This window comes from Tyto alba, unplaced genomic scaffold (genome assembly GCF_018691265.1).
Source record: "Tyto alba isolate M040663 unplaced genomic scaffold, T.alba_DEE_v4.0 Super-Scaffold_23, whole genome shotgun sequence".
Taxonomy (NCBI): Eukaryota; Metazoa; Chordata; class Aves; order Strigiformes; family Tytonidae; genus Tyto; species Tyto alba.
This window is the reverse complement of record NW_024881297.1, coordinates 8590562-8615011: the sequence shown is the minus strand read 5'-3', so window position 1 is coordinate 8615011 and position 24450 is coordinate 8590562. Positions and strand designations below refer to the sequence as shown.

Sequence of the window (24450 nt, the reverse complement as noted above, 5' to 3'; positions counted from 1 at the left end):
AGAACTAGGAGCAACTAATCATCTGCTAAAATCCTGGTTGTCATCCCAGATTTTAAAAAGAGCATAGGGAACTGAAATGCTGTAGATGAGGAAAGATAGAGACTTATACAGGATTATTGGAAGTGATGTGAAAGTGAAGGAATCATAAGAAACTGATGAGGAAGGAAGTTATATGAAAGAAAGGAAGGAAGGAGAGATCTAAATAACCTAATCCTTTACAAAAGGGGTTGTTTTATTTTTAGATCAGTCCTTTTATACATGCCATAAGTATACTGTTCTGGAAATCTGCTTGGCTTTGTGTTACAGAACACAAAAAGGGGACTTTCCTGTTATTTGTAAAGCTAGAAGGTTAGTAGCCCTAGTGACTACTGTGCTATACTGAATAAGCAGCTTTTGGGACCCTTGAAACTAATGAGTTCCACCAAAAGCAGCTGAGGAATGTTGGGTGGATAGATGAAATGTACCTAGAAACGTGTCCTGTTCTATACGTTTCACAAGGGAACATGCACTTAAAAAAAATAAGAAACTAATGGTTTTCTTTCTGTAGGGATGCTTTTACCTGTCAGCTATATCATTCTTTGTTATGCAGTGTCTTAAAAACATGATGCTTTATGTGACTCTCGGGAGACAGTGTTTGCTAACACCTTGGAAAAAGCAAGCCAGAAAAACCTGTGCAGAGACTTTTGTTTCAAATATACCTACTCGGGAATTCTGAGGGTTGTACACTTGATTTCTTCCTTAAATTACCTGCTACATGGTGTATCCACAGTTGTTTTTTAACCTGATGCTAAGGAAAATTAAATAACTACAAGTCTGTTTTAAGCAGTCTCTGTTTTTAAGGACAAAAAGTCTGCGTGTTTCTAGACTATTTGGTAAATGCCTAGCAGTGGGCTTCGGTTCACAAAACTTGTGCTGTGAAGAACCCCAAGTTGTCAGGCAGCTCTGTTTCCTCAAATCTGTACATAGTTGCAAGCGAAGTATGCTCGTGATACGAAGGGACAAGATACATCCTTCTTTTCTTGTCAGTATCTAAAATTGCATGGCTGAATTTTGGAGAGTTCACATACACCCTACTCTTTTCATCACTGCATTTATATCTTGAAAGGTGAGCTCGGTGCACTTCCTGTGAGTAACATTGTTGAAGAAACAGATGGCAAAAGAAAACCTTTGTAAATGAGTTTTTAAGTAAGCAAGACAGTATTTAGGCAACTGATGGTCTATGGCTATTTATCAGATTGACCAATGTAGTCTTGTTTTTCTCTTTTACCTATTCTCTGTGTTCTTCATCTGTATTTTACTGTTGAAAGGGAATGGCTAGTATTATATTTAGACTGTTAGCTCTCTGGAGTGCTTCTACAGTGTGTTTAAACTGTATACACAAAGCACACACACAGGTCTTGCTTCATGGATGGTACATCTGGTTATTAATTCGGTACAGGTGAATTATTTAGAGGCAGGTAATGTTTCCTTGTTAGTAGGCAGTGTTTCATGTGTTCTAGTTGTTTTTCTAGTGTTCATAAGACATAGAGAATCAGAAGTAAACTTACTCCATTTGTTGATAATATTGCAACCCAAAATATCAGCAGATGCTACTCCTTTTAAGTAAGCATATGCCCCATTTGAGGAATTTTTGGTGGTAGCAGGATTTCTTCGTGGAAGAATTGACACTTTTAGATTGCTCTGGATAATGTCATGAAGCGTCGGATGGATGGCACATATGCTCCGTCAAAATTATAATGCCAACTTACAAGGAGGTTTCATATTTATGCCAAAACTGCTCTGCAGCCTGGTTAAGCTTTCTGCTGTAGTTTGGCAGTGTTCAGAGGAACCTATGTCTGTAATTCTTCCCTTTTTTTTTCTACTTCATTAGTTTATAGGTTGCTTCTTTACCTGCAGTTAAATATTAGTGACCAAGTACATGATCTGGTCTAAAAACTAGGGAGCTGATTCATGCTAATGCAAATATTGTAAGCTAAAGACATGGTATTTATTTCCAATCATGTAACTGCTGTGACTGTGTACCAGTTAAGGCTAATATGCACTACCTTTAGAATCTTTCAAGACTATAAATGTAAAGTGGGCCTTCAAACCATAACATTGACAATATCAAAGTCAGCAAAGTACATATTTGAAGTATTGTTTATGCCTATTTGTGGAGTTGTGTCAACTTTCTAGGGCTGGTAAGTGTACAAATGAAAAAAAAAAAAAAAAGCTGCAGGCTGATCAAAATGCCACTGAAGTCTTGGAAAAGATTTTCTTAGTATTTGAGATGATACGTATTTAGTTTAGAAACACGAAAAATCTCATTCAAGGCAGTTAGTGAAACAGCCAAACTTAATGTATGTGATTTTCACTGTGAAGTTATCTGTTACTTTGTTAACAGTGTTTGAAATCAATTTGACTGGTTTAAACCCCCCCAAAATGAAGTGCTGTATGTTACATTATACAAATATTGTTTTTTGGTGAGAGTGTGGAGATTCATTATACTTTAATCCCAAGCAGTTTTAAAATCAGATCATATGCTAAAGCTGTGAGCAAATATTATGTATAATATTACACTTCCAGGTTTTTTCCTACAAAATACGATGTGAGAGATAATACTCTTACAAATAACCTGATGTTTCTTCCAAACAGACATATAAAAATGCGTTTTCTATGTCAGAAGATGGCTAAAATAACAATTGAAACAATAGCAAAATGTTCAAAAGTTAATGCCTGCTTATCAAGGGGTGATGTTTTGTTAGGCACGTTTTTCTGTATCATTTCCTATCATTCTGTTAGAAAGTTTCCTATAGTGAATTGTATAGGTGTGATTTAACTTACACCTGCCATTTTTTTGCTTCCTTAAATATCATCTTCTGTTGCATAAGTATACCACTGTTAAACTAAACAAATCTACATTTAACTCATTCATAGAAAATCATTCTTTATAAAGAAAGCAGCAATTGGTTTCCTAATTATATTGTGTTTCTAGCATTTTTTTGGTATTTTGCAAGGTTCTCAACAGAACTTAAAAACTTGGGTGAATTCCTGGCTGTGGTGAAATCATTAAAAGTTAAAGTAGTAATTTCAATAGAATAAAAACTTCATCCTTTATCTTTTAAGTCATAAACTAAGCATGTGTTTTCTCACTTATAGTCCTTACTGTAATCCTGACATATGTGCCTGCCTTGCAGGTATAGTAGTAAAATCTGTTTTCCATGTAAAATCTGTGTTACTAAGTTTAGTTTATATGACCGGCATAAGAAAGCAGGCATGGAATTGAAAACACTAAACAATCTGTAATATACTACATTTCTCAAGTAATTAATCATTCCTGTATCTGCCAATTATAGGAAATTTTGCAATCGGTTTTGCCAGATTTTTTTATTTTTAAAGCTAAAATAATTCATGCTTTAACTTAAGGCTTGGCTAAATGCAGTTGAAACTAGTTATTTGAAATTTGTTCTTTTAAGATACTACTTTGTTTTAAGTTGAAAACACTTCCTATTTTTTTCATCAGAAAAAGAAAACTAAGATTTCTGCTTAAAGGATAAGAAATCTGTAGTAAACAGGTATTGCAACCTATTCAGATACTCAAGAAATTACTTTATTCATGCATCATTCTTTTGGATTAATACTGACTGAAACTTTTGTAGTGGGACAATTTCTGCAGTCCTAAAGGGTGTTGTAGTACAGCTCTGACAGATAGTAGATCAAATTCCATGATAGTATAAAGGTAATTCTGTTATGATATGTGTGTGTAAAAGACAAAGCTAGCATACCATATTGAGACTCTTTTATGGGAAATCATCTACCAAAGGGACCTTTTGTTCTCTACCTGTACTTCTTTATGTAAACCAATTAATTTATTTCAAGTTGGAGAGACTGTTTCTGGATAGCTGTAATTTGGAGGGCGTTGTGTTGTGTTTTGTTTTGTTTTTAAAAAAACTTTGTTAATTCAAGCTTCAGCCCTGGAAGTTTAACTTTGAATTGTCTTGTGTGTATTATTGGTTGGTTGTTTTATTATTTTAATGGTCTAGGAAGTGCATTCTTATTATGACAGGATTATTAAACATTACTGAAGTCTTATACTGTTCAATAAACTTCAGAGCAAGTGGTCAGGGACTTCCCAAAGTTGAATGCCTAATATTATGCACCCAGAATAATGACTAAATTGCCTTCTGCTCATTTTTTGTAGGAGGAAATAATAAATAGCATTCTTAAATAATACATATGCACAAAAGGAAAGTCACTTGCTAGGCGTTTCCATAAAAAGTTTAGCATGTAATCATGAACAAAATTGTCCTAAGGATTTGCTGGTTTTGGCTGGGATAGAGTTAATTTTCTTCACAGTAGCAAGTATGGGGCTATGTTTTGGATTTGTGCTGGAAACAGTGTTGATAACACAGGGATATTTTAGTTACTGTTGAGCAGGGATTACAGAGTCAAGGCCTTTTCTGCTCCTCACACTGCCCTGCCCTGCCAGCGAGCAGGCTGAGGGTGCACAAGGAGTTGGGAGGGGACAGAGCTGGGACAGCTGACCCCAACTGACCAAAGGGGGATATTCCATACCATATGGCATCATGCTCAGCAATAAAATTAGGGGGAAGAAGAAGGAAGGGGGATGATGTTCGAAGTGATGGTATTTTGTCTTCCCAAGTCACCATTACGTGTGATGGAGCCTGGCTGTCCTGGGGATGGCTGAGCACATGCCTGTTGATGGGAAGGGGTGAATTAATTCCTTATTTTGCTTTGCTTGCATGTGTGGCTTTTTCTTTACCTGTTGAACTGGTTTTTAGCTCAATCCATGTGTTTTCTTATTTTTACCTTTCTGATTCTCTCCCCCATCCCACCAGGGCAGGGAGGGAGCCAGCAGCTGTGTGGGGCTTAGTTGCTAGATGGGGTTAAACCATGTCAGGGTTCTACGTCACAGAGTAAACTAGTTGTAGAGGAGAGAATAACAAAATGATCAGCAGTTGTAATATTAGTAATTATATTGGTATGAGTTAGAACTACCAGGTGCTTTGAAATGCTTCTTATTTGTCAGTACTGCGTTTAGAGATAGACAGCTTTGTGGCTTAATAGAAAATAAGCATCGCTTAACAGAAAATAAGCATAGCACTTTGAATCTCGTATTAGAGGATGTAGAGGGAAGCCTTTGCTTTCTGTTGCAGCTGAGATGCTATAGCAAAACTTGAGTATCTCATGCTATTTGACAGTTACAGTTTAGATGAGTGAAAGGTCTTGAAAACAGCGAAAGAGAACTGTCCACCTATTTAGAATCATAGGATAATTTAGTTTGGAAGGGCTCTTCTGAGGTCATCTCGTCCAGTGCCTTGCTCAAAGCAGGTCTGAATAAATCAGATTGCCTCAAGACTTGTGGCAGCTTAGTATGTAGTTTTGGAGCAGTATAAACTTCAAGGCTACCAAAGTTGTGTGGGGTTTTTTTCCTTTACGTGTAGATTAGTGCTAGTGTGCGTGCAGTTGTGGGGAAATCACATTCAAGGAGTTTATAGGCTGAAAACAGCTCATTTTTCTTTGTTCATTTTTGGGAGGATAGAGGAGTTGTCTGGTTTTGTCTGTATTGATTTCTGGTTTGTGCACCAGTTGGTTTATGAATATGAGGAAGAATGATGGAGATGAATGAAGAGGAAAAATACAGTCAAAGCAGTGGCATCCATAAAACCTCACACCAAATTGTTTCTTTGTACCTCAGTGGAGTACAATCCCAGTGATGTTTGTGGAGGCAGAACTGGCTGCCAAACTTTCTCAAACAAAATCATTGTTAACTTGACTTAATTATAACCGGCTTTCTCTCAAATATAGCAAGTAAACTTTCAAGAAGGCATAAATACAAGATAAATTAGAAAGCAGTGTAACTGGTGTGGGAAAAGAAACACAAAGAAGTCTTTCAGGTCACAGTAATTCTTCAGGGGTTTGAAAGTAGTTTATTATCTTGCTTTTAGAAGAAGCTATTCAGCTTCTAAGCTAAATCAGCTCTCCAAACAAGAGTTCAGAAAGTAGAAGTATTGTTTAAAAGTCTTCTAGTGTGTATCTAAAGACAGGTATACATTTTGTAACTTTTGCAATACTGTCCAATAGGTGTATGTGTACTCTTTACTCCCCTTGCTGTGTACACAAAGGAGGTGAGTTTGGTTTGTTCCACCAGTGACCTTGAGCGTGTAGCTTTAATCTTAGAACAAGCTTTTTAAGATCCGGGTAGCTCTTCTACCTGGAGGAATGGTGTGTTCCATCAATATGGTATGTTTCCCTTTCATCCTTCTGGCAATACATTACCTCTTTGAGAAAATATTCTGGATGTCATTTTGTGAGACTTCAATCATGTGGATTACAGAAATGACCCAGAGCTAAAGATGTCTTTTGTCATGGTCTGCATCCTGAATATTTCTGTCAGACATTGAAAGAGTTGTGGTAAATAATAAACAGCAGTTTGAAGAGAAAATCGGCCTACTCCTCTGAAAAAAAAAAAAAAAAAAAAAAAAGGCACAAACGAACAAACTAAAAAAACAAAACCAACCAAACAAAAAAAAACAACAGAAAACCAAAACAAAAAAACAATTACTCTCCAGCCTTGCTTTATGTCAAGGAATGGAGAAAAGTAACAAATTCCTTAGGTCTGTATCACAGCTGGTACCACTTTAAATAATTTGATGTAAAGGTGTGTATTACTAGCCTGCAATAACATTTTTTGTCCTCTGACCTCCCTTTCATGACTTCAGGAAGTATCAGCAGTCCAGGCTTTGAATTAGGAAAGAAATTGAAATGGGGAAGTGTAGATGTCCTGTCATATTCCTGGAGGCACAAAATGAGACTTTGAGACTAAACTCGAAGTGAATGTATTTCAACAGTGTATTCTTGGTAGAAAGTCAGTAACTCCTGGTAAATTAATGTGTCCTTCAGGGCAGGGAACTTGAGATGCTTGAATTTTATACTGTTAAAACTTGCTCCTTTAAAAATAATTATTAAACACAGGTATGTGTGTACACACCTTGAAGTATATACTTGAGGAATATGTAGGGAAGGACCTGGATACTTGCTATAAGAGAATGCTCTTAATGTCATGTATTGTCAGCTCAAGTTATTTAAGCACTTGCAAAATGACTCAGCAGTAGAATGTATGATCCAAAAGAAATGGGAAATGTTTTCAACCCCCTCATTAGCCTTTACCATTGTTCTTAATTTTATTTCTTAACTAGAGGCCTTTTGAAATCTGCTGAAACCCCTCTATGAGAGTATTGTTTGGGTGGAAAGCTCTGATAATTTATAGTCTTCCATTTTAAATGGCCTGAGATTGAAATATAGAAAAATCACTCCCGAAAAACTTGATTTTTTTTTTTTTAATTGACAAAAAATATCTGCAAAACCCTTTACATTATGAAAATATCATCTTCTTTCCAGGTGAAAGTTATGTATGTGCATCCAATGAACCATACCGCAAAGTTGATTACACCAAGAATGTCAATCCAAACTGGTGTGTGAACATAAGGACTGGGTCCACTCGATCCTTGACATCTTTGACATCCACAAAGAGTGAAGTGAAGGAAAGTAAAGATTTCATTAAACCCAAATTAGTGACTGTTATTAGGAGTGGAGTAAAACCACGGAAAGCTGTGAGAATTCTGCTGAATAAGAAGACTGCTCACTCATTTGAACAGGTCTTGACTGACATCACAGAAGCCATTAAGTTAGATTCGGGTGTAGTGAAGAGACTTTGTACGCTGGATGGAAAACAGGTAGGAGAATAAATTGCTATGACCGTCTTATAACTACGAGTTAATCTAATCTTTGTTTTCATAACTTGAATTCTTGTTACTGTATGTGCTTTAACCTGCTTCTGAAAAAGGACAGCTTCATAAATGGGAGCTTTTAAAATATATATTAAAATATTAATATCTACAACAAATTAGAACTGTATATAATGCAAAAGAAGTTGACCACCTCACAGTCTAAGTAAAAAAAAAAAAAAAAAAAAAATCTTTTTCCTAGACTAACTCTGTTGCATTGCTAAAGAAAGTGTCTGATTAAGTACTACAGTTTATTTGAAACATTTGAAAGCAAACTTGTTAAAATACGTATGTGTTTTCAGAAGCAGAGTCATGTTTTCAGAGTACTACATAGTGCTGAGTGGTATAAGGAAATATTGCTCCCTCCTTCCATTTCACTTCCAGATTGCTATTTAAGTAGCAGAAGGACTGAAATGTCTATCTGGGAATAGTAACTGACATGATGTAAGGTCAAGAATTTTATCTGGAATGAATAATTCTGGGTGGGTGGTTATATCTTTGCAACTTACTTTTAGTTTTACCACTGCAAAAACATGCTGCCAGTATTAATGATGCAGTAGGTCTTTATTCTCATTCAAAAATTGAACGGAGTGGCCCACAGAATGTTCTGCTGCACCAGGCTGAAGGGTCAGGAATACATTTGCTGTTGATCAGTCAGGTTAATGACTCAGCCCTTCATGAAACAGGACTTTGATACTTGATACATTTATTTGACACTGATGTGGAACATTGGCAGCATTGTAACTTTTGTAATACAGGCAGCAAAGTAGATCACGTTTCCATATCGGGTACCTGGACTACTGTATTATTGACTAAATATTAGGATCCTTGATCATTCAACAGGTTATTTTTGCACACCTGCAATCCTATATATTTGCATGAACTTGTAAAAGTTGCAATTGTGTTCCAACAGATGTAGGAATTTTTATTGCCAAGCTTTTTATAATGGTTGTAATCCTATAGACTACTTAAAAACCATCTTTTTGTGTTGAAAGTTGCTAGCAAATGTATTGCAGAACAAGTACACTTACTCATTGTGAGAGTAAGGTTTGTTTCTCTATGTTCTGTGTGCTGTGGACGCACTTTTATAATAAAGTACTTTAACTTCTGTTCTTTGGTATTAAATATAGTGAGGTATCACTGAGACTCTTTGATTTTTAGTATTTGGTGACACTATAATGTGTTCTTTAGTTCTCCTAATAGGTTTGATTTTTAATAAGATTTGTTAATGTGATTTCTTGAGAGAATCCTTCCTAGGAGTATCCAAAATATGGTTTAGTCATGTGTAGTTTAATTCATAATAAAATAGCTTTGGGGATATTTACAGTAATTCGTCTCTTCTGCCCATGAAGTCTTCTGTTATTGTCTTAGATAAGATGATTTGAATCTTCTCAAGCAAGTAGATAGAGTTGGGGAAGAAAACTGAAAAAAATAGGATTCTCTCAGTTCAGATTCTCCTCTTCTGTTGCATTGTTAATACAGTAGATACTCACTGGTCTGCACTGATGTGAAAGATGCAGTAGTGCATCAGGGATCAATAAAATGAATTACCATTAAATCTCACATATATTGCTTACACATTACTGTCACCCATGGTGGATGATGACTGCCTTCAGTCCACAATGAGGGTGACCAATCATTGGTAGCGCTCCAAAATAAGTACAAGATTTCTATTGCTGCAACACTTGCTCCTGCCCTTCTATGGTAAAGGCAGTAATTAAACTTGGACTGCAGATGTAGGTGCTCTCAAGCAGGATTGAGAAATCCGTAGTTCTCGCTGCTAGCAGCCTGCAAATAGATGCTCCTTACAACTGTCTCTGTGTAAACTGTTTGAGTGGTAGTAGTGTGTAAATGTGGAGATCTCCCTTCCATTTGGAAGAAAAGCCTTTTGCTTTTCCATAGGCTTTGGGAAGGAGCCTCTTCTTGAACAACCATAGTGTAATCATGATTTAAGTGGTCATGGGATATAGTGCCCCAGATAGAAGACCTATAGCTCTAAACAGCCTGATAATAAAAGCCGCCTCCTGCTTACTTAGGAGGATAGAGACTTCTGGGACGGGGGGGTGGGGGGGACAAGGCTCTGTTTGTTTCTTTTTCCCCAAAGTGAAGGGCTGACCCCAGGGTGAAGCAATAGGGTGGGTTTTTTTTTTTGCTTTTTTTTTTTCTTCTCTATTTGTCCATTGCTGATATATGTAGAGGTTGGTGCTCAAGGGCTTTGTGAGGTTTGGCAAATAAAGGGTTACTTTGCTGCCAATTATGAATTGATGGAAATTTCTGAGCCTATTTTCTCTAATGTAGTAATTGCTTGTTCTCCTAAATCTGCTAGGGAGGCAGATCTTTTATATTCGTTGTAGTGTTGGCACAGCTTAAAAGGCAACCATTTTAAAAAAGAAAAGGCATTTTGTAAATGTCTGTGTTCCTATAAATGCAGCTCTTGTGTTCTCAGGGTTTTGTTTTTTTCCTTGGACCTTCATATTTTTATCTCTGAGGAAAAACATATTTTTTGCATTTTTTTGTGAGTGTATAGGCTTAGGTTGTGTTTTCTGTTTAATACAGAATTGATGCTGAAATTCATGTGTTCAAAACATGCATGTATAAAATTTGTATCCTTTTATTAGGGAATGAGTTGCTCTGTTAACTTATGGGGCAGTTTTGTTTCCCAGTAGAACTATTTAACATGTATAGTAAGAAATTATCATGAAACCAGTGATCTGTGAAGAAATCTTTTTAATTTTCAGCAGTACAACAGAAAAGATGTCCTCAAAATAGCTTTTATTTACTCTTCTGACTTCATTAGTCTTGACTGTTGCAACATACTGATAATATTAACACATAGAATAACATCCATGTCAGATGTTTTCCTGGATTATTATTTTTGAAGACAGACAATTACCTAGCTTTTAACTGTAAGATTTTATAACATTTACAAGGTTTCTTTTTATCTTCAGTTTCAATATGGATTCTGTAACTTAGCATAATAGTGCTTTGTAGCCTCAAGTACAGAATTTTTTTTAACTATATTGATGCAAGGCCGACTTTTCATTTTTAACGTGTTGAATAACCAACTTTTTTTACCTCCCAGGACTTTTATGATGGTTTCTATGTGAGGAAAAATATTCATATAAAAGTAACTAGGCTTTAACTTTGCAGTGCAGTCTGCTGCTATTTCAGTCTTTGTGCTTCTGACATTGAGGTTTGCCTAATATATTTTCTTAACCAAAGTGTTTTCCTTTCTTGGCTGCATTTTTCCTGGAATCTGTCACTGTCCTACTGTGAAGCAAGGACATTCAGACTGGAATTTCTCCAGTTGGGAAGTTAACCCTTTGTTATGTCAGAAGAGAATGGAGGAAACAAGCCTCAAGATTGTTATTGAGAGGCTAGCGCTGCAACATAAGAGTGCAATATCAACTTGAAAGAAGCATACGTATGGTTGATTTGGGTTGGGTTTTTTTTAGCTGACAAGTCCACAAACTAATATTGTGTGAGAAACAGTAAAATATTTTGATGGAGATGCAACCAGAGTAGTGGTTAGATTGTATTTGAAAGAGAGAGTAGAACTTCCGAGAGAGAGACCTTTCAAGAGAATATGAACTAAGTGGCCTGGGAAGTTAAATTGGAAAACATACATGCTTACAGTACAGAGGAAGAAAAGCTCGTACTAGATGTTGTCAGGAGTCATGTTTCTCATTCAGTGGATGGATATGAGACAAAAACAATGAGGAAGAGCTAAAGATTACTTTCCAAGACATAAGGAAACCCTGAAAAAGAGTATAGATGAGTCCTGGAAGAGTCTAATCATCCTACAGCTGATGCTCAATGGATGAGATGAGTGCCCCTAAGGTTGAGCTAAATAAACTTCACTCTCAGACTTATGGGGAAAAAAATTGATGAAGCAATACTCTGAGTCACTTGCTGATGACTGGCTGGATCCTTTTCCCCTTTTACAAGTAAATATGTAGCAGTGGAACACCTCTATTACCTGGAAGCTGGCAAGTTCCGCTTTATTTGGTACAGGCACTTTTATGTGTGTTATAGGCTAGAAGGGCTCTGACAATACCACCTGTCTGTTCAGGGAGCCTGCTGTTTTGGGTTGAGCTCAGGACACAAAATGCTTCAACACAGTGTATGATGTTGGGTTTTGGGGGTGTGTGTTGTGTTTTTTTGTTGTTGTTGTTGTTGCTTTTTTTAACAATAAGTAGTTATGAAACAATGACTTGGCTGGGGAGAGACAAGGGGAAGAAAACAATAGTTCCTTGTATCTGAAGTAAGCTTTTTGACACTGTCTTTTTACATCAGTCAGCTAGGGAAGCATGGTCTGGAAAAAAATGCACTACTTACTGGATGCACAGTTGAAATACTGTTGTTCTGAATGATTATTGATGAATCACTGCCAAACTGGAATCTTATATTAAGTAGGGGTCAATGAATGTCTGTCTGTACTAGTCACTGTAAATGACTGGGAAGATGGAATGGAGGATCTGCTTAATAAATACAAACACACTAAGCAGATGAGCTACAGGATACCTGGACAACAAAATAGCTCAGGATAAAGCAGGTTGAGTAATCTTCAACTCACTGATTATTAACAATGCAGATAGGAAATGGCAGGTAGTTCTGGTTGAAGTGGTAAAAGATCACAGCTGAAGATGAATTACTGGTGTCAGTGGTTGTGCATAGGAGAGAAAAGCCAGCATCCACACAGAAGTTACCGTCAGTCATCAGTTCTTCATGTATGTGTCAGGTGGCCGTTTTGCTTTGTCTCAATCAATGCAACAATAGCAACAAGAGACAGCTTTATTATGGAAAATCCAGAGAAGAGTGAAAAGAATTAAGAAAGCAAGTTCTATGAAGAAAGATTGAAGGAAATGGGATTGCTTAGACTAGAGAAATATCATCAACAAATTTGGGGGGGGATTAACAAAACACATTAGCAGCCAAGAAAACGGTAATTACTTCCCTGTGTAGAGGAAAACAAATGATAGGCTTAAAGTTAATCAGATCCAGTGGAACTCAGTGGTAAATAGTCATTGTAAAATTAAGATTAATGAAGAAGTGATTTTTGTTGGAGCAGATAAATGGGGTCTAATAGTCTCAGAGGTTTCTGAAAACTTTGTTGGCTGGTTTTCAGTGTTTTCTGTAACTAAAGGCTGTCTACAACATTGGAAGAACTGTTGAGCTAGAGAGAAAATAACAAAAATCTGAATGCTCGCTAACATTGAAATGTGCATGTATGCACATCTGCATCCCACAGAATTCATACAGCAGGGCTTACAGTTAGAGTAAGTTTTATCCCAATGCTAGGAAACCTCTTCTGTTGTTTGATATGAAACGTGATTTAGGGCAAGTTGGTCTCATACTAGAGGCTAGAATTGTTTCAGAGAACAACTGTGGAGACATGTCTGTTTAGTCAGTGTGGGATACAAAACTTGCAAGTCTAAGGAAAACAAAAGAATTAAAATTGCCCTAATCTTGAGGGAAGTCTGTATGACAGGAAATGAATTCATCCATGGGCACCACTACATGATATTTTTGTTCAGACTTTGAATCAGTATGCTCGGAACTGGAAGCCATGGTTATTTATTGCTAGAAGAAAGGAGGAAATAGTGTACTGAGGCAGAGGAGATAATTTTGGCCTCCATCCATGGACACAGAAATATTCCCATCTGTAGTTATTTATGGAAGGAAGTATTATCTGAAACTAACCTGAAATTAACTGTGCCCTGTCATAGGTGCAGGGATCTGAAAAATACCCTAAATATGAAAATACAGAGATCTTTTTCCAGCTACTAATCTTGTCATGGAACACCTAGAGCATTTTTATTACATGCAATGGTGTAAAGGCCATAGGCAGATGATGTGTGGTTTAGACATTACCCTAGAAAGTATTTACAGTTTTTATCACAGTTGTCAGAGGATCATATTACCAGTCCAATTACCATTTTGAGGAAAAAAGAAAATGTAAAACGGGAGGGAATTTGTTTAAAAGTAACAAAATTATGATGCTTAAGGTGCTACAGAAAAAGTATTAAAAAAGCAACAGAACCCTGAGCACCTTGTGAGTCATCTCGGAAGAGTGTCTTAAGCTGGAAGTGAACATTGATGTTGAGGAAATTCTTCAGCTTTGTTGTATATGCAAAAAATAAAGGTTGTACCACATGAAATAGCCACAGTCTAGCACTGGAAAACTTGGCTCTCTGGAACAAAGGTCTTCAGAATTTGTTGGGGGAGGGAGGTGGGGAACCCCTGTGTATTATTCTTACTTTCTGGATATCAGTAACTGAAAACACAGTACAGATAAAATAGAAATGTGTATCTCTCTCCTCCCCACAGGGATACATAATTCCAGCCTTGAGGATGTGGTGTAGTGTTACTGAGAATGTAGTGGCTGGTGTGCACTGGGTGTGAATTTAATCTTTTCCAGTGAGTTTAAGGTTTGGATATGTAATTAGTAATACCCACTGCCACCAAACTAACAGGTTGGTGAAGTGCGATTTTAAAATAATAGAGTATTTCTAAAAATGAACACAAAATCAGATCCTGATGTGAAGTCAGCATTTTTAAATTAGAGCATGGCAACTGAAAAAGATTGCTGATATTTTAACTAAAAGCAAGCATGTGCGTCCTATTAAAAGTGACATCCAACTTGCTGGCGTCTTTGTGGATCTATAGAGAGGATAAATCCTGCTGTGTTTTCAATTTTTGTCTGTGCACACCAAGAGCTGACAGCACTTAATAAAAATGACATGCTGCACAGTGTGGGAAACAATCTCTGCAAAAATAGTGGTGTCACCAGTGGTAACGTTGTATCTTTTTTGATGTATGATTACAATAATTTTAGTGCTGGGTTACAGAAGTGGTGTGTGTAGCTCCTGGAATAAAAAAGCAGTATGCAGTCATTGTCTGCCATCTGCCATGCTAAAGATCAAATCACATGACTTGGAAACTAAACCTTGGGAATTTGTTGTGTCCCACTGAGCCTGGCCATTAACAGATAATTAGTCTGGTAAAAATCTTTTGAATTCATTCTGCAGCTGTCATATGCCAGATTAGGATTTGTGTCACAGGTTCCTCATTACTTTGAGATCTTGGAAATTATTTTCCTGTAATTAAATTACCCTGTTACTTCAGTAAACAGTTCTCGCATTATCACATTTAAACATGCAGACTTTTCTTTAAAAAGCCTGTTACACCCTACAGTGTAATGCTACTTACCAACTACATATAAAAGGGTTTCAAGGCTGAATTTTCTCCATTCCTGTTCATAACACTATCTGTAAGCAGACTTTCTAATTTTAAGATTTGTTTTCCAGGTTGTCAGTTCGGTGGATCTGTTATAGTACCTGCTTCTTGGTTGGCCATAATCAGATTGTCAGTGTCTCTTAAGTCTACTGAAGCAAAAATACTGAAATCTTAAAATATGAACTTTTCTTCTCAATTTGTACCAGTTATTAAGAAAAATGGCATTCTTTTCCATAATATGTTAATGGCAGGAAACATGAAACAACTTGTCAGAGAGAGGAAAGGGAATATTAATCCTTAATGTTTAAAATATTGCAAGCTGATTAATTTGCAATGAACCTTTAAGACTCTGAAGGGAAAGTAATGTTGAAGGAATAGCGACACAAGCCAACTTTTAAAAGCAAAGAGCTTCCCAGCACTTAAGTGAACAATGACCCTCTTTGTGGCTTGAAGTTTGTAAGGTTTGCATAGGAAGGAGTGATACTCAGTGTTTTCACTGTAGGCAGTGAAAGTCAGTGTTCTTGTAGCACTTCTCATGTTTACAGAGTCAACAATTGTTTTCTTTTATTGTGCAAATATGCAATCTATGCCATAATCTTAAATATTTATTTTGTTTATATTTATTTAGTGCTTTATTTATTGATACAGGGCATAGGGTATGTTTGCAGTCATGGAAGACTTTTTGAAGAAACTAAATTATTTCAGAAGAAAACAAAAAGAATAGAATGTGACTCGTGAACTAAGCAGCAAGTTAGATTTGGGCGGCTAGTACGTTTGGCATTTCATGGCTATTCCCTCGTTATCTCTAACCTCCAACTCAACTAGTTAGGGAATTTCAGTATAGATAAAATTATTGGAAAATAGGCCAGTTAAAAAAAATAAAGATGGCTAAGTACCAGACAGCCAGAATCCTGCTTTCTGAAGGTACCATTTTTGTGCATATGGAAAACTTGCAATTTCTCTCTTAAATCAAGGGTCTGGTTGATTTAAATCTGAATAAAATTGAATAAGAAAGATTCAAGCATAAACAAATGCCGAGTTGGATCCTATTTAAATAGTGTTTGCCTTATTCTCCCTATATTTTCCAAGGGACCAAATATACAGACAGTTAGAACATTGCCTGTGTGGTTGTACAGCCAGACATCTGACATTTGATCTGTATAATTTAAGGACCTGGCAGCGGTCTATGTCTGATCAGACTGTGGACTGATTGACACTGTATCTAGTTGCTATCAGGTGTGTAGACATATTCTCACCCAGCCAAGTATATAATGCTTTTTGAGGTAGGAAGTATTGTTTCTATTGCAAAAAGAATCAGAATATAAAGTGTGTGCTTGGTAATAGTTTTTTGTGGTATTTTTGTTTGGTTTTTTTTGTTTGTTTGTTTGTTTGGGTTTTTGTTGTTTTTGTTTTTTGTTTGTTGTTTTTTTTTTTTTTACCAGACTCCTATGAAGGTAGTAGAGAAGCAATTGACTTTTCCATTCTAACTTTTCTTATAGGCTCTCCTTCCCATATGTCAGGCAGTAAGAAAAAACTTGTAAAATTAGTATTTTTCCCTCTGACGTATTTGCTTTATTACCAAGTTTCAGATTTCTTTTTTTTTTCTCCTTTTCCTGCAGAAATTAAGAGTGTCTCTGATGAAGGGCTTTTGATTGAGCAGTTGGGGTTCTATTCCTATTGAAACTGAGACATCATGGATGTATGACTAACTTTTCTAGATTAGCTGTATTAATATATGTCTAATATTCTGTTTCTGTATATTTCTAATCTATATATTATTTTTCTAGCATATACTGTGCTATAAAAAAAGTATTTTGAGGGTTCCTAGGTCTTCCTAGAACCTGGGGCAGTTTTCAGATGCATTAAGATACAAGCAGTTCATTCCTGCAATCATGTTACAACTGGGAACAGTAATCCAGCCAAGGTACATTTTAAATTAACTATTATCTAGATTCCTTCATATAATCACTTTAAGAATAGCAGAAGTAAACAGCCAGTTGAGATACAGGACTGGAAGAGCCAGCATGGCTGAGAATATCCATTTTCAATCTCATATGCTTTATGTCCAGAGTAGTTCACAAGAATGTCCACTGTGTCCTGTGCACTGCCTGTCACAAATCTGTCCCTGGGACCTGTATCAAACTGAACGTTGCTAATCCATGAAACTTCAGGACTTTAATATTTCTGTATTACAGAGATAGAATGGGAGATATTAAAAGTATTCTTTATAGCCTCAGCTTCTACACTGCCAAGTAATTTTAGATGGGCTATTCAAAAATAATTCTAGAAACTGGACAGTGTTCTGGCTTCGTTGGCAAAGAGAACACATGGGTGTACTTGACATCTGACACAAAAATACATCTCTGCAAACCAAATCCATATACCACAATTGGCTTTATGTGAGCACAAGAGGAAACATGGCACAGTGAAGGTTCCTGGTAGACTTAAGTTTTCTGACCAGTTCTCGTTATGGCTAATTTTTTTTTTGCCTCAAAGGGAAAATTATTCTCTCTACGTCCCTGGAGTTAAGGGGTTAAGCAGGAAAATCTGTCTTCTGCAGGTACCCATACAAGCTCTGGTACAGCAGAGCAGTGTGTAAAGAATTATGTGTTAGAGCATTTTTGTAATATTTATGTTAATATATACTTGTAAAGTTTATAATAGATAATTATATATTTTTACTTGAACCGTAAATACAGTAAAATCAACACTGTAAGCTTGTGAAGTCTAAGGGGGAGATGATGAACAAATGATGAAATCTGATTCACAAAGCTCTGCGTTTTGTCCTCTGTTTTCATGCACAAACAGTAACATTTCCTGCATTTTTAGTATCAGAGTGGTTGTTGGTATAGACAATGGATTTGTTTTTACCTGCAGTCCTTGAAGTCTGATGCCTGCTTAAGAACACAATTCTAGTTCAAGCACTAATCTTCCTTTACTGAAGGAGATTTCCTCTTGCTTTTGGACTGACATATGTAATTGAACGCGTGAGAACCCCTCATCACTGACTTCTGAGAAGCCCATGACAGAAGGTGCAGTCCACCATGCAAAGGTGTTTTTTGAGAAGTTTTTAGGATCTGAGAGGGCTTCAAATACTCTTTGAACTAGTGATTATTATACAGATCTGCTTGGTTTTGACACGGGAATACATTTTGATTTCTTTCAGTGCACTTGCTTTTGCACATTATTTTTTTCCTATCTTCTATCCAAATATTTATTTAAATGTTTTTGTTGTATCTAAACTTCTTTTTCCTCCTATATATATGTCACTAAATATACAAAATGTAGAACAGTATTACAGTAAGTGGGGGAATGAAAATGTTTGATTCTGCTTCTTATGAATTGCAGACACTTAGCTGGAATTTCCAAAGTAACTGTCCTGGCTTGCTCATGTATTTTTGCAATAAACAGTGTGAAGTGAAAGCTTCTAGTCCTTGAACTTCTATTTTGGAACTTTATTTACAGTCACAGTAAATCCATCTTCCATACATATGTATCTTAGTATATGGGAGATAAAAAATAAATGACACTGAACATATAGATGAAAATAAAAAGGCTTACCAAATATTTTGCTTGTTCCAATACAAATCAAAAGACATGAACAGAAAATTATCAGAAGCACTGAACCATTATGTACCTCCAAAAAATGGTTAGGAGTTTAGCACCTTAGCCTTATCTGAGGCTTTCAAGAAGTCTCTGTCTCAGCCTTTAGTAAAAAATAAGATTTATATGGAGTTTTTGGAGGTAAACACTAGTATAAGTTACCAAGGATGGGGGAGGGTCTGTTTGAAAATTCAACTTGATTGCTGTTTAACAAAAAAGCACCTCTGGTTTTAAAACTCTCAAAATACGATAAGCCACATAGAGTCTATAAGGTCAGATCACAACACTTAAACCCTTCAGTCTCTGATGACCAAATTTAATGAATGTAGTTTTCTAGTGAAAACAAGTAGAACAGCAATGTACTTTATAAGCTCAATGTTCAGTTCTATCTCCAGGGTGTGTGAGGGAAAACATTTTGAAATTGTGTTGGACATCTGAACTGTTAGAATGAGGGGGTTTTCATTCTTTACTCTCATACTTAGAGAAATAAAGGATGGACTCATAGCTATCTGGGCTTTTACTGAGCTACCTCTGATTGGAGGGAGAATAGCCAGAGCACAGTGCTGTCCAGCTGCATTTCTTTGTTTGGTCTAGTTCTCCTTAATCCTCCTTAGTCTAATGCATTCCTTGTATTGCTAAGTCAAGGTATGCAAAACTACTCCACTCCTTCCATATTAGTGGCAAAAATCAACTCTGAATCCAGCAGTCTTCCAGAATGAAGAGGTACTTGAAATCCATTAATATCTAGGCCTACAACATTTCTACTTCATGCTTGTCCTGTGGGGAAGATCTTGTGTCACACCCTAGACCTTCTTTCTTCATCTGTTGGGAGGTGGATGCAAGCCCAGTAGTGTCTAAATGCTTGTCTGAAATTGAAAATTTCAGTTTATCCATCCTGCTTAAATAAGGATTCTTAACTAAGTAATGAAAGCAGCTTTCATTGTGTTAGCCCTGTCACCAAGGTCTCCACTTGATGGTTGGGAGTGGAGGGCATCACTTGTTTATCAAGAGCCTCCCTGAAGAGAGGGAACAGCAGGATAGCCCATGGTACTGTCCTATGGAGAATGTTCCTGTCCTATTCCAACCATTTTCTACTTACTCTTCTAGTTGAAAAAGATAAATTATAATAAAAAATATCAACTGGTAAACTAAAGAATGAGACACATACCTGCTCTGGCTGTTCTCAGAAGTTTGGGGACAAATGCTCAGTACACATTGAGGTACATTTTCTGGAGAATGGAAGAACTGTGAGACTAGCACTTTGGGTATTTCTGCTAAATATGACTCGCCAGGGTTTCACTGCTTTCAAGTTCACAGCATATATCTGAAATGACTTCCAAATCTTTTCATGTGGTTTGTGTTTTGGTTTTTTGTTTGTTTTTTTTTTTTTTTTTCCCCCCTTCATCTGTAGCCAGGTGAAATTCTTTTGAAATTGCATGTGCATTAGAGGCAAAATACACCTGTCTTCTGGATTGTTTGCCTGATAGTTAGAAGTGGATCTATCTTTTAAATGGAATCTTTTCCTTTTACTAAAATTTTTCCAAAATTGTAATCTCTGTGTTTCTTCCTTCTCTTCAAAGGCAGGTAGAATTGATACAGATCCTGGCAGCAGGTTGTATTGCTGAAATTGTCACTGCTCTGAACAAAAACTCTTTGTTGCTGTAAATATTGGGGAAGGATGGAGAGGAAAGTTAGGGTCCAGTATTTTCATATATGTAGATCCAACTATGAATCCTTATGAGTACGCTAGTAAGAATTACAATACTTTCTCTGTTGTTTGATGGAAAAAGAAAAAAAGGGTCATGTGAAGTTCAAAACTGACTTGGGGATGAACTAAAAAAGCTGTCAGGCATGACATGAAAAATAAATATTAATACCTCTTGTATAAATTGACTTTGTTAGGGATGAATCTGAAGTAGGAGGCTCTTTGTGACCTTAGTTTTTTCTCAGTGTTTTATATATCCGTATATAATTAAACTCAAAATGTTTTAGATGATTCATCTTCCCTCATACTGTGAGTCATTTTTAGCCTGACTAGATGCTTGAAAAACTTTATTTTTAGCTAAGGGCTAGATATTGTGTATGACACCTGAATGTTTGTGAGAAAACCTTATATGTAAACTGTCCTTACTTGACAGGTAACAAGTTATAACTTTGTCTTCTACAAAAGTTCTCTTTTAAGTGTCATTTACTATCATAGAAAGTGCACGTTTTCTGTGAAATGGAGTATTAACAAGGAAACTCCTAATAGTGTATTACTAGGTTTCAGTGAGAAAAGTGACTTTTATTGGTAGCATTCTTTATATGTGCTTGAGTTTGTGTAGTTTGTAAAATACATAAGATTGTTTTCAGAATTTCTATCCTTAAAACATTTTTTTTTAATAGAATGTATAGTTTAAACAGGTTGTTCACTTTTAATGTTCTGCTAGACTAGATTCTTTGATGGTTAAATCTGGTTGATAGTTCTTAGAATTTTATATATTAGATAATACTTCAAATCTCCAATCTCATTTCCAGCTATTTTAAAAATTAAGTTCTCAGGTCAAAATATATTCAAAAGAATAGAGAGTGTCCACAGCTTTTAATAATTTTGTTTGTTTGTTTATTTTGTGTAAACACTTGAATGTTCTTTGTTTGGTTCCTGGTGATAATATACAGTTTCTACTGAAAGACAGGTGTAACATTTCAGTAATTCTAAAATTGCATCAATGTAACAGTAAATGCTGACTCTATTATAATAGAGTGTTGTGACCTCATTCAGAGTGATAGTATGAATTTTTTGTAAATAATAGCAAAATGACTTGACTGAATTTTTGCTTGCTTTTTCTCAGCCCTCTCTTGCAATCTTTTCTCCAGTGTGGAATGGATTTTAGTAAAAAATGGACATAGTAACCTAGTGATATCGGTAGAGGGTTTTTTTTGTTGTTTTTGATGGGTTTTTCTGTTGTTAGTAGTATTGAGTAATTATAAAATCTTTTAACGGCAAGTTTGTCAGAAAAGCACTATGAATTTTTGGCTATGAATGTAGTAAGTTATTTAAAACACTGTATCGAACTAGATAAATATGATCTCGCTATGGAGGAAGAAAATTCTGTCTAATGAAGACTATTTTTTTAGGAATTCTCTCATATGAAGACTATTTTTTTTAATTGAACTCAATTCAGTGGGTTGAAGTTTTGCCTTCCTTTAGCTGAATTTGTAACAACTATAATGTTAGTAAAGAATGAGTAACTTTGTTCCCCGGAAATTGTGAAGTGGAGATTGGAGGGGGGCCATGGTGAAATAAATGAAATGCACTTTTGCAGTGTTTCTTTAAAAGAATGTCACCTGACAGTTTTAGAAAAAGCTGATGCAGCACCTGCCACTTCATACTGACAGACAATAAAACCAGGTAGAGGATTTCTGCATTCTTTTGCCTTGGATATAAAGAGCTTACTTTGACACACAGAAGAATGGCTTTTACTTCCGTCTGCTTGACTGAAGCAAAAGACTATTTTAAAAGCAAAAGTGTCTATGAAATTTGCAAATTTTGAAAAGAAAAAGTTGATATTTACTGTGAAGTCTCTGAGTTGGCAAATGACAGGAATAACTTCTAAAGTGCATGGCCAAGAGGGTGGCACAGAGACCGAGGGTAGATACATTTGCATATAGCCTATAAGGCATTAAAATTTATATGATTTACTTTTCTAACTTCTGTACTTGCTAAAAAGCCATATAGTACCTCATCTCTTTATAAAAACGTTTTAAACTTTTGCTCTTCCCATCTCTAATATAGGCTTGGAGGGAGATGAAACATGTACATGTTTTAAATATTGTCATTTTCATACTCTTAAATTTTGCTGCTTTTCTGTTATCGAGTCTCATTGCTTTTTACTTCCCTGCATATACTTCTCACAGTAGTAGCTTGCTGATGCACAGGGCAATACTTGAACATTTCTGGGGTCTGTGTGTAAACTTGGTTAGGTTGACAGTACTTAATTAAACATGAAGCGTATTAACAGAAGCTGTGCGTAGGGGGAGATTGCACTTCTGCTGTGAATTTTATAAGTGTGGGTGGGTTTTTATTTTTAAGCCTACTGTTTTTAGATTTATTGTAAGTATTACAAATAAGTCAATGAAATTGGAGAAAAGTCTTCCCAGGATGACTAAGAACTTTTACTGAACTTGTTTTTCGTAATGCAGGCACTTCATACTGTATCTTTTAGAGCATTCTTCAGATAGACCTTCAGGAAGAGACGTACTGATAGATACTGAGTTGAGAAAAATCATCACAAGCCTAGAGAATCTGATCATTGCTCACTTGCAGGCTCTGAGCTGTCATGTTTTGTTTGATCTGGGTCTTAAATGCAATAAAGTAATTGAAAAAATAATTTAATACCATTCTGCAGAAAGCTGTTTTCAAACCTGGAATGTAAACAGATTTCAGGATGACTGAGTTCCTCTGCATTTATTAATAGTTCTCACTCCTTTAAAGGCACCATTATGTAACTGACATGTATTGAATGTAAATATCTGTATAACAATTTCAAAGAATTTTTTTAGGTTAGTAAGAGAAGAGTTTTATAACAAAAATTATCGTTACAGTCCCCTTTCCACAAAAGAAAGCCTGCCAGAGAAACATCCATGGAATATTTAGCAGATGCTGTGTGAACCATGGATTCCTGGAGTTGCAGTTAACTTTTCCATATGGTATTCTAAGCAGCAGCTTCAACATGGTGTTCACAGAAAACAGATGGTTTCTAAAAGCTAATTAGGAATAATAAAGTAATAGCTGATAATTTTAAGTTCCCTTCTTGGGGATTTGCATCTCCACAAGCAGTACTTCTGGGGAGGCTCAGAAAAAGAACAACAAAATAATATTCCGCTGATCCTGTGTATGCTTTCTAGAAAACCTTCTAGCATTATGCCCTTATTTTGGGAATAAATAAACCATGTTGCCTGTTATCCCTCAGACTTTCCACTTGCAACTGAATTGAAAAAAGACTATTGTTAATGTCGAATGGACAGTTTGTATGAATACAAATTATATCTCTAGGCATTTTATTCGAGATGGCTTCTAAGGGGGCTGCTTGTTTGGGGAAGGCTTTGCAAATTGGACACTTTAATGCACTGTACAGAGTGCACTGTACTGCTAGTCCATTTTAATGTAGCAGTAGAGAAAATGTCAGGGTAAGGAAAATCAAGTAACTATGACTAGATATGCTGAATGCAGATAAGAATTAAGACTCTTGCAGTGAATCTGCCAAAAGTAGCTGGGCTTGGGCTCTAATTTTGCACACTAAATCAGTTGATCACTGACAGGGCCCCACAGAGGTCTGCTTGGCACACATAGTGAAACTCTACACAGAGCTAGTAAAAACAACATATGTTCCCAGAAGCTTCTTAAGGAAGCTCTTTAAGCACTAGGGAATATCTGCAAAAGCCATAGACCTTGAGAGTAGAAATAAGGACACCAATAACCTTATAATGAAGGAGTAGTTGCCAGAACTGTACTCCTGCTTTAGCAATAGTGACTAAATAGATTAAGACTAATAGTGCTGTAAGCAAGTGTAGGAGTGGTTGGAATTCTAACCAGGACTCCAGTATGGACAGAAATTCTCTTAATGGGAGGAATTGCAAGAGCAGGTGGTGTAAAGTGAATCTGTTAGTATAGCTCATATGTGAGATTCAATGATGATTTCTTGACACGTTTTTGTTTAAGGGCCTGCTTTACCCTTTTATAGTCTATATTATCTCAAGACTGTGGTGATATTTCAGCATTTGAAGAGAATGTCAGAAATTATGCCTGAGGAATCATTTTCTGCTCTTGGAGAGTATTAGA

At 36.2% G+C, this 24450-nt stretch overlaps 1 protein-coding gene across 5 annotated transcripts in view; it reads left to right on the top strand.

Moving 5' to 3' along the window:
- Positions 1 to 24450, top strand: part of DCLK2 (doublecortin like kinase 2) — a 94418-nt gene that overhangs the window by 5360 nt on the left and 64608 nt on the right. For all 5 annotated transcript variants that reach the window (XR_004406696.2, XR_004406695.2, XM_032990033.2 and 2 more), the window contains exon 2: positions 7402 to 7736. Coding sequence is in view for 3 of the 5 variants with exons in the window: in XM_032990033.2 (XP_032845924.1) it covers positions 7402 to 7736 (335 nt within the window). In the remaining 2 variants the exon portion in view is untranslated. The remainder of the gene's footprint in view (positions 1 to 7401; positions 7737 to 24450) is intronic.